At 42.1% G+C, this 11,149-nt stretch overlaps 1 protein-coding gene across 3 annotated transcripts in view; it reads right to left on the bottom strand.

Annotated features, from left to right (window-relative positions):
• Nucleotides 1-3,226: 3,226 nt before the first annotated feature.
• Nucleotides 3,227-11,149, bottom strand: part of ABCA1 (ATP binding cassette subfamily A member 1) — a 128,630-nt gene continuing 120,707 nt past the window's right edge. For all 3 annotated transcript variants that reach the window (XM_054031636.1, XM_054031639.1, XM_054031637.1), the window contains exons 46-50: nucleotides 7,100-7,234; nucleotides 6,128-6,231; nucleotides 5,836-5,928; nucleotides 5,354-5,597; nucleotides 3,227-3,938 (exon numbers count right to left, since the gene is read on the bottom strand). In XM_054031636.1, coding sequence (XP_053887611.1) covers nucleotides 3,798-3,938; nucleotides 5,354-5,597; nucleotides 5,836-5,928; nucleotides 6,128-6,231; nucleotides 7,100-7,234 — 717 coding nt within the window. In that variant the 3' untranslated portion in view covers nucleotides 3,227-3,797. The remainder of the gene's footprint in view (nucleotides 3,939-5,353; nucleotides 5,598-5,835; nucleotides 5,929-6,127; nucleotides 6,232-7,099; nucleotides 7,235-11,149) is intronic.

Genomic DNA, 11,149 nt, shown 5'->3' with positions numbered 1-11,149 from the left:
CTGGGCCTTAAAAACCTCCAAGGAAGGAGACTCCACCACCTCCCTAGGTAACGCATTCCAGTGTTTCACCACCCTCCTAGTGAAATAGTTTTTCCTGATATCCAACCTGGACCTCCCCCACTGCAACTTGAGACCATTTCTCCTTGTTCTGTCATCTGCCACCACTGAGAACAGCCGAGCTCCCTCCTCTTTGGAACCCCCCTTCAGGTAGTTGAAGGCTGCTATCAAATCCCCCCTCATTCTTCAATAACCATGTGTTACGTGGCACAGGACACTGGGATTTACCCTCTACCGTAGTGGACTGCAGAAGTAAAACTTACATTAATATTGTTTGCATTAAAGGACTAAAACAATTCAGTTCATGGGAAAGGTGTAAAACAATTTTCCACTTAATGTGTGGAAGTTCACATCACAAACCAAACATAAACAAGGTCCTCCTGCGTGTCACAGATTAATAGCACTGCGCTAAACAGTAAATGCATAACAGCAAATTTTTGTAGATGAACAGTGCTGTTACAGCTTTATTTTTGACTTAATACAAGGCAATTAAAATGCCTAATACTTCACAAACAGTTATTAGCAAATACAAATATATATATTTATTTTTATGAAAATGTCCATTGAAAGATTTAACTTAAGTTTTGTTGTGAAATCTCTAGATTTTGCAAAGTTAACAGATATTCCAGTGCAAAAATAGATCCCATTACAGATAGCATAAAGTGCTTGGAATGAAGGACCAACTGTATTTTTGGGGGGCGGGGTGGGGGTATGAGGAAGGGGAGAAGCACTTTATCTTGGGGAAAAAATAACATGTATAGTCCTTATTGAAATACAAATATACTACAAAAAGGGTTGCAACAATTTAATAGCATACAGTAAGTGGTAACATTGTTTCAAATACATAAATGCCCTAAATGCAGTTCTGTTATCAGAGTGGTTCACAATTGTAACACGTGTGGCACTTGGATAATTTTGCCTGACATCCAACTCCAAGGGCAGAAAGAAGTAGTTGGAAATCATTTCAGCGAGTGAGAGAGCGGTATGTGAGAACTATATGGCACAGGATGGATTCCATACAGATTAAAAAAATGTACAAGAGGCTGAGATTTCTCCAGGGACTGAAGAGGTGTGAAATATTCCTGTTACCTTCAACATCTAGTGTAACTTTTCTTTTTATCATAGAAGCCAGATTGTGCATTAGGACTCTTCAAGGCTTTCTTCTTTGGCAGGGTTAGGAGAAATGAGCACATTATGAGTACACTGTCTACCCACTGCAAATGAAATCATCCATCAAAAAAACTGCAACCATCTGTATGGGTTTAAAATAAACCCCATTGCAGTGGGCTCAAACTTGCACACCTCACATTCCTATTATACTGACTGGTTCTGTGCATTGCAGGATTGAGTCTATAGCTGTAGTCTCTCTGTTGAGATTGTGAATTAGTGCCACTTGTGGTGTTGATTTTCAGAGGTATTAAATGTTCAGTGTGTTCATTGACTCTGAAAATCATATCATAGCCCTGATCCTGCAGCCCTTGGTATCATGTGAGTTACAGCTGCAGGATTGGCCCCAATATTTATAACAGCTCTGCTCCTGAAAATATAATGTATACTGTTAATCTATTAATTATTCGGTGAGGCTACTGTAGGGAAGTCTGAGTTCCTGTAAGTACAATACAGATATGCTTTAAGAAATGAGGTATACTAACCCCGTCTTCTGTCCTTTCCCCTCTACAACAGTATTCTGTGGATTAAATTATGAATATAGTATATAAAAGGCACTTCAGCGTAGCTGTAGATTAGTTTACTTTATCCCAATGCAGAAATACAGTCAGGACTGGTAGACTTAACCCTTTGCAGTGTGTTTCATTTAATAAAATGCTGAATTTATCAATGCCAGGATGCCTGGAAGTATATAAATAATCATCACATTGCCTAATACTGCTAAAGTGATCAGTTCATGGCACTTTCTGTATTTACTAGTGTAAGACTTTGGGGCATTTACTGAAGAAAATCAAGTCATGATGGAGGAGTATCCAGAGGTAATAAATAACTTTTAGAGGCCCGGTGCAGCAAGGGCCATAAAGCACCAGTAGCCCTGTTGATGTCAGTGGGGCTGCTCATGCGCTTGGGGCTGAGGCTGGCTCTAAGGGTTGAAGCACAGCTGGGGTGCCCGAGGAACATTAGTACAGATGTGCTCCCATGGCACAGCCAGACGAGAGAGGCTGTCGGTAATTCTCATCATGGTAAAGTTTTGAATTTTAGATTACGGATTGCTGTCACTGGGGTGTTGGGGTTTATGCGCCTAGTTGTTTCCAAGGGGAACTTGGATGAGGTGGTTTCCTACACGAACAAAAGTATATTCTGCAGTTAGGGTTCACCTAATAAACTACAGCACATTAATCTAACCATATATCAATTTCCATGTAGGAGAGTTTCAGGCAAATTGTTGTAGGTGAAGCCAGGGCTGGTGGTACTTGTTCGAGCACATAATCTGGGATTTGCACAGACCATCTTACATGCCTGTAACAAAGTTATCACTGAAAATAGAGCATGACCATGCCGACATAATATAATAAATTACACTATGGCTAAAGATCTAATTGAAGTATTTCCATACCCTAACTGCTGCCTTTTTAAGGACATATAAATAATATTGTTGAAAAAAATCTACATCTCTTCAGGTTTTCAGTTTAAGTGACAAAGCCAGAAATAACTCCACATTTGAGCTAAGCAATAGCGAATTTCAGATGCTGGTTACCTTTCTGCTGCCAAACAGGAATTCAAGAATAGGCATTCCATAGCAGAGCGACTGTCTCGTGTGTTATAAGTTACTCTTGGCATTAGCAGCATATACAACCAATGAGTGTGCTGCTCTAGTCTGATCCCTAGTTTTGCTTCTCCTCCACGGCTCTCTACTCAGTCCTTGCGCAGCCTTCCAAGTGGCACTACTGTGGTATCGCCAGAGGAGCAGCAAAGTACTTAACTACATAAAGGCTCGTTAGGGAGCAGATGATTGGTCACAATGCTAGTGGGACAGTCCCATACATTTGCAAGGTTCAGTTGTGCTCGCTGCCATCCCTGCAGCGGATGATGAGATAGGTTATCAAATCTCTGTGTACCATCTACATATGGTATGCTTCGTAGTTTAAGATTATTACCGATTGACCTCCACCAGTCTATAAAGATCTTTACAGAGTAGCTGGTCTGGTGGTTCCCCCCCCCCCCACCCCCCCCACACACACAAAATAAGGCCACAACACTGTGCCTTTTGGTAACTGGTTGGCATTGACTGTTTCGGTGCATTCATTGCCGGCAATGCATGTAGCACCAGGGAAATTCCACTCCCAATATGAAAAAATTTAAAGAGTATGAACGTGCACACCTTTAAAATATCAATAAATAATCACTGGCCATGATTCCGCAATAAACGATTGTTGCAACCCTAGGAAAAGTATACGGTGTAGGAACAAAATACAGTATGGCTGAAAGCCCACAGTGTCCAATGGGTTCCATACTACAGTTTCACAGAGTTATACTGTAATGAACTAGATTCAAGTCAGTCACTTGAGAACAGTACAACAAGGCAATGACTCCAAGAGGCACTGCCTCTGTAATGGAATTTTGTTTTCATTGCATTGAATTGCATTGCATTGAATGGTTATCAGTAGAGTGTCCAGTTTACGTCTTTCCCTCTGTATCCTCTAGCTTTCCCCTTTGGGAATATCCCATTCCATGCAAAGGAAGGTGTGCTGTCTCGTCCTTCTGCTCAACACCATGTCCTTGCCAAGAGTAGCTCACACGCAACTTTCTTTCACCTTCTCATCTTGCAGAAAAGACGTAAGGATTGCAATGTCCACAACAGTCTGGTTTTTGTGCAATGACATGTCCTTTGTGTGGTCATCATCACTTTGGTCCTTGGCAAAGTTTACAAATACCTACAAGAGAAAAGGGTCATGGAATCTTTAGTCACTTTGGGCTCTGCTTAATGCAGGACGTTTTCCTCTACGAACTGTTTGTTTACCATGGATTCAACCCTGCTCCCTATTGAAACCAATGACAAATTTCCCACTGGCTTCAATGGCAGTAGGATTAAGTCCAGTATCTACTCTTTGTCAATTAAAATAGAGTTACAGAAGAAAAGCCCAGGTGGAAAAATAAAAAATCTGCCACACAGTAAGCAGCATTATCCAAAGGCCTCAGCCGCCTTATCAGGTGTTTTGGCTACTGCACCCCTCTTCATTGCACTAGCTTCGCTGGTCACTGCATTGAGCTCAACATCCTATTCCTCAATTCCTTCCTGCTCACAACCCTCATTTTATCCTCCCTCCCTCTGCATCCTTCTCCCACCCTTTGCTTCTGATCACTCTTGCTTTCAGACTCCTTTTCCACTATCCCCAGAGTGGGACCTCTGTGCCAAGCATCCTCTGCAAAACCCTTTCAACACAGATCTCTTCAGCAGTGGTAGCGCCACACCTTTTCCTACTTCTGTACTGCATAGTGCCAGTGCTAGATTAGAAACTCTTTGAAGCAAAGGCCCTGTCTTTTGAAGTCTCCTGGAAGGTGCCATGTATTTTTACACTGCTATGTACTTTGCATTTATAAATACCGCATGTGTTTACTGTTTTTGCACTGGACAGTATTACCTTGCACTACTATGGTGCCTCTCATCTGAGGATTTCAAAGGCTTTTATAAACATGAATTTCGCCTCACAAGACCACTGTAGGCATTCTGAACCCCATTTTACAGATGAACAAACACCCACACAGAGGGTTAATGACTTTACCCACAGTCACACAGGATATCTGTGGAACAGGAACAGAAACCACGTATCCTAACATTCAGTTCTGTACAATTGCAAGACTATACTTTGTCCTTCAAATGTGTTTCTCTTAGCTTTTATGTCACATTTAGCCTGAAGGCTTGGTTCAGAGTAGGGAGAAAAAGATGCAGTGGATAAGCCAATGATGATAATACCTAGCTCTTATGTAGCCCTTTTCATTAGTAGATCTAAAAGTGCTGTACAAAAGCAGGTCAGCAGCATTATCCACATTTTACAGATGGGGAAACTGAGGCACAGAGTGGTGAAGTGACGCCCAAGCTAGTTGCAGAGTTGGGAATGGAAGCCAGGTCTCCTGAGTGCTCTATCCACGAGGCCCCACATAAATATTTGCCTTTCTACAAAGGTGAGATTCATTGACATGTTACAATCTCCACATAGGAAATACTCAGCTGAAGACAAATGGTCAAACTCTGCTCCCAGTTACACTCTGGAGGTCCAGTGGAGTTACTCAGGGTTTCCCAGCTATGTAAAGAGAGGAGAATTGGGCTCACAGCGCACTAGAAACTTACTTGGTCAAGTGTAGTCTGAGAAACGGAGTAGTCTTCTATGTGGAGTCTTTTTTTGTTCTGGGAGAGGATGCTAAATATCCTAGCCAAAGAGGATGGCGAGGATGGGAGCTGGTACTGAAGCATGTTCCGATGCTTCTCCTTCAGGACGCTGCCAGGAAAGGCAAGCCCGAAGAATTCCTGAACGGGCTTCAGGTTAGGGTTTGCCCCCGCTATTCGCACTACTATTGTATAGCCATCTCCAAACCTGCAAACAGCACCAAGCAGAGGAGTTGAGGTGAGTCTCTTGGAAAAAGGGGTGTCATTTAAAATACACAGCCATTTCCTGTAGCTTAAAGAGCAACAAGGAAGCCACATAAGAAGAGCCGAAGAAGGAGAAAAAAAATCACTCACGTCAATATCCCAGCAGCTCAGATTGAACTGGTTGGCAGCCCAGTGCAGGCCCACTGACAAGTCTATGGCCTGAGCAAAATGAAAGCGCTCACCTGTTCTTCAGATGCTGGACGCTGCCAAGACACCTGAACCGCCCGTTGACCATTATTGCCATTCGAGTGCACAGGGCTTCGCATTCTTCCATGCTATGGGGGCAAACAAAAACTATTTAACCCTGCAAAAAGCCTGCGTTTTCTGAAATCACCACCGCTACATCGCACCAACCTGCATTTACAGAAACGAAGCGGCTGAGGTGAATGTTTAGATTTCAAAATCCACCCCCAGTTAAATCAGACTGGAGAAATACAATGCAGTATATACCCAACTATAATGAACACTACATGCCTGTGAGATGTAAGCACCACTGATCTCCCCTCCTTGATGACGCTCAGAGCACAGTTCCATAAGAAACGGCGTGCCTTGGGATCCATTCCCGTGGTTGGCTCATCCTGAAAATTACATTTAGTAAACCATGTTATACTATAACATGCTACTGACACTATTTCGTATACAATGACAATATTTAACTGTGCAGAGTGAAAACCACACCCATCCAAATGATTTTTACTGGAAAAGTTTAAAAGAAAAAATGTCATGGAAATTTTCCCCTTTTTTCTTTCAAAATTTAAAATATGATTTTCCCCCAGAAATTTTAACTTAGTAAAAATTTGATCAGCTCTATTGTTGGTCAAAATTTGGAGAACAAATTTTGTGAATGTTGTACATTTTTTTCTCTAACTAAAAAATTTGGTCATCAGTTTCAATATTGGAAAAAATTAATGAGCTCTAGTTTAAATAGAACGTGTAGCTCTCACTCATCACATACTATGGATTTTAGTAGCTCTTTTTCAAGAATTCACAAAAGGAAAGATAAAACCATTGCTTTCTTGTCTATTCTTTTCTCAAACTGTTCACACATAAAGAGCTGGATCTGATCATCCATCTATGCACAGAACTCCCTTGACGTTAAGGGAGTTTTGTATATAAAGCAGTGGCAAGCTATCAGCCTTAATTCTTAGTGAGTATCCAAATCTAGACAGTCATTGCCAAAGTAATCGGAAACAACTCTCTGGAACAAATTTCCAAAAATACATGGCATGAGCTTCAGGCCTCCATTTTGCCCTGTATTTGTACATATAACTACATCATGTTCACATATAAGTTGGCCGTTTGCACATACAAATGACATGTTATGCATTTAAATGTATACTTCATTGCCAAATGGTAAAACTTCACAGACTTCAATGGGAACAGCATTGAGACCTAGTTATTTTTTAATGGAAAAAAATGTTAATACATGAAGAGTCGTGAACTCACCAGGAACACCACCGGAGGGCTCCCAATCAGGGCAATAGCAGTGGAGAGCTTGCGTCTGTTCCCTCCACTGTAGTTCCCAGCATATTTTTCTCCATATTTCACAAGGCCCAGTTTACGAATTGCCCATTCGCCAACCTACAGGAAGAGAGGGCAACATGACCTTCTGAATCAATATCTATGGGTGGGAACTACTGCACTGGAAGGTAAAGAGTCTTTGGGAAATAGAAACATATTTATAAAAATTAGGGCTGTCAGTTAATCGCAGTTAACTCACGTGATTAACTAAAAAAAAATTAATCGCAATTAAAAAAATTAATCACAATTAATCACACTTATAACAATAGAATATAAATTGAAATTTATTAAATATTTTTGGATGTTTTTCTACATTTTCAATATTGACTTCAATTACAACACAGAATACAAAGTATACAGTGCTCACTTTATATTATTTTATTACAAATATACGCACTGTAAAATGATAAAAGAAATAGTATTTTTCAATTCACCTCATACAAGTATGAAGAACGGTCTCTATCATGAAAGTGTAACTTCCAAATGCAGATTTTTTTTTGGTTACATAACTGCATTGAAAAACAAAACAGTGTAAAACTTTAGAGCCTACAAGTCCACTCAGTCCTACTTCTTGTTCAGCCAATCGCTAAGACAAAAAGTTTGTTTGCATTTACAGGAGATAATGCTGCCTGCTTCTTGTTTACAGTGTCACCTGAAAGTGAGAACAGGCATTCGCATGGCACTTTTGTAGCCGGTGTTGCAAGGTATTTATATGCCAGATATGCTAAACATTCGTATGCCCCTTCATGCTTCGGCCACCATTCCAGAGGACATGCTTCCATGCTGATGATGCTCGTTAAAAAAATAATGCGTCAATTAAATTTGTGACTGAACTCCTTGGGGGGAGAATTGTATGTCTCCTGCTCTGTTTTACCCGCATTCTGCCCTATATTTCATGTTGTTATAGCAGTCTCGGATGATGACCCAGCACATGTTAGTTTTAAGAACACTTTCACTGCAGATTTGACAAAATGCAAAGAAGGTACCGATGTGAGATTTCTAAAAATAGCTACAGCACTTGACCCAAGGTTTAAGAATCGAAGTGCCATCCAAAATCTGAGAGGGACGAGGTGTAGAACATGCCTTCAGGAGTCATAAAGAGCAACACTCTGATGCAGAAACTACAGAACCCGAACCACCAAAAAAGAAAATCAACCTTCAGCTGGTGGCATCTGCACGCCAGCTACATCAGTGCCATGCGAACGCCTGTTCTCACTTTCAGGTTACATTGTAAACAAGAAGCAGGCAGCATTATCTCCTGCAAATTGTAACCAACCTTGTTTGTCTGAGCGATTGGCTGACCAAGAAGTATGGCTGAGTGGACTTGTAGGCTCTAAAGTTTTACATTGTTTTATTTTTGAGTGTAGGTTGTTTTTTTTACATAATTCTATATTTGTAAGTTCAACTTTCATGGTAAAGAGATTGCACTACAGTACTTAGAATCATAGAATATCAGAGTTGGAAGGGACCTCAAGAGGTCATCTAGTCCAACCCCCTGCTCAAAGCAGGACCAATTCCCAGCTAAATCATCCCAGCCAGGGCTTTGTCAAGCCGGGCCTTAAAAACCTCCAAGGAAGGAGACTCCACCACCTCCCTAGGTAACGCATTCCAGTGTTTCACCACCCTCCTAGTGAAATAGTTTTTCCTGATATCCAACCTGGACCTCCCCCACTGCAACTTGAGACCATTGCTCCTTGTTCTGTCATCTGCCACCACTGAGAACAGCCGAGCTCCCTCCTCTTTGGAACCCCCCTTCAGGTAGTTGAAGGCTGCTATCAAATCCCCCCTCATTCTTCTCTTCTGGAGACTAAACAATCCCAGTTCTCTCAGCCTCTCCTCATAAGTCATGTGCTCCAGACCCCTAATCATTTTTGTTGCCCTCCGCTGGACTCTTTCCAATTTTTCCACATCCTTCTTGTAGTGTGGGGCCCAAAACTGGACACAGTATTCCAGATGAGGCCTCACCAATGTCGAATAAAGGGGAACGATCACGTTCCTCGATCTGCTGGCAATGCCCCTACTTATACAGCCCAAAATGCCGTTAGCCTTCTTGGCAACAAGAGCACACTGTTGACTCATATCCAGCTTCTCGTCCACTGTGACCCCTAGGTCCTTTTCAGCAGAACTGCTACCTAGCCATTCGGTCCCTAGTCTGTAGCAGTGCATGGGATTCTTCCGTCCTAAGTGCAGGACTCTGCACTTGTCCTTGTTGAACCTCATCAGGTTTTTTTCTGCCCAATCCTCTAATTTGTCTAGGTCCCTCTGTATCCGATCCCTACCCTCTAGTGTATCTACCACGCCTCCTAGTTTAGTGTCATCTGCAAACTTGCTGAGAGTGCAGTCCACACCATCCTCCAGATCATTAATAAAGATATTAAACAAAACCGGCCCCAGGACCGACCCTTGGGGCACTCCACTTGAAACTGGCTGCCAACTAGACATGGAGCCATTGATCACTACCCGTTGAGCCCGACGATCTAGCCAGCTTTCTATCCACCTTACAGTCCATTCATCCAGCCCATACTTCTTTAACTTGGTGGCAAGAATACTGTGGGAGACAGTATCAAAAGCTTTGCTAAAGTCAAGGAATAACACATCCACTGCTTTCCCCTCATCCACAGAGCCAGTTATCTCATCATAGAAGGCAATTAGGTTAGTCAGGCACGACTTCCCCTTGGTGAATCCATGCTGACTGTTCCTGATCACCTTCCTCTCCTCTAAGTGCTTCAGAATTGATTCCTTGAGGACCTGCTCCATGATTTTTCCAGGGACTGAAGTGAGGCTGACTGGCCTGTAGTTCCCCGGATCCTCCTCCTTCCCTTTTTTAAAGATGGGCACTACATTAGCCTTTTTCCAGTCATCCGGGACCTCCCTCGATCGCCATGAGTTTTCAAAGATAATGGCTAATGGCTCTGCAATCACATCCGCCAACTCCTTTAGCACCCTCGGATGCAGCGCATCCAGCCCCGTGGACTTGTATGAGGTGAATTGAAAAATACTATTTCTTTTGTTTTTTTTACAGTGCAAATATTTGTAATAAAAATAAATATAAAGTGAGCACTGTACACTTTGTATTCTGTGTTGTAATTTAAATTAATATATTTGAAAATGTAGAAAACATCCAAAAATATTTAAAATAAATGGTATTCTATTGTTTAACAGCGCGATTAATTTTTTTAATTGCTTGATGGCCCCAATAAAAACAGACCCAGTTATACAGCACTCTCTTTGGGTACTGCTCAGTGCCCATTCGCTGGGTGGCAAGCTACTGTTTCCTAGGGCTTGCAGTAACATGACTCATTGTGCGCTCGTAGGAAATGGCCCAAGATTCCTCAAGGTGCTTGCAGTTACTACACACCACCACTGCAGATGAAGGCCCTTAAACTGATTGGGGAAGAACCTCAGCTGTTGTGAACGGGCACGGCTCCTTTACACAGATATGGCCCATTAGTATTTCCAGACCAGCACTCTATCAAGATCTACCGCATATGGGATGTAGATGGCGTATGTTGCTGACAGCATGAGAAGTCAACAGCAGAGAGGGAGTGGCCTGACTGACTGCTCCAGCACTGGGAACACCCAAATGTCAGTGTTCAAATAATGAAAATTTAGTCCCTATAAACTATGAGTAGCCAGACTGGGAAGCCCTTAAATTGGTGAGCATTTATTCTCAATGAACTCAATGGGACTACTCCTCAGAGTAAATGATCAGCAACAGGAATAAGGACTCCACCATTTATCCCTAAATAAGCATTCCTTAAGGCAACCGATCAGTCTCGGAGTAATGGTGACCAGTAGGAAAAGCCTGGGGAGGGTTTAACTGACTTGAAACCCATATCAGCGGCTCTGTGCAGGACACAGTTGTCCTAGGTAGGAGTGAACGAGCAGAACACTTGTTCGGTACTGAAAAACCACAGCAGATGACAATTTCGCTATCCTGTCCAAACCGACGGATTAAAGTGGGCAGTGAAATGC

The sequence above is a fragment of the Malaclemys terrapin genome, chromosome 6 (genome assembly GCF_027887155.1).
Source record: "Malaclemys terrapin pileata isolate rMalTer1 chromosome 6, rMalTer1.hap1, whole genome shotgun sequence".
NCBI lineage: Eukaryota > Metazoa > Chordata > Testudines > Emydidae > Malaclemys > Malaclemys terrapin.
Note: the sequence above shows the minus strand (reverse complement) of the source record. Positions and strands in the feature narration are given on the sequence as shown.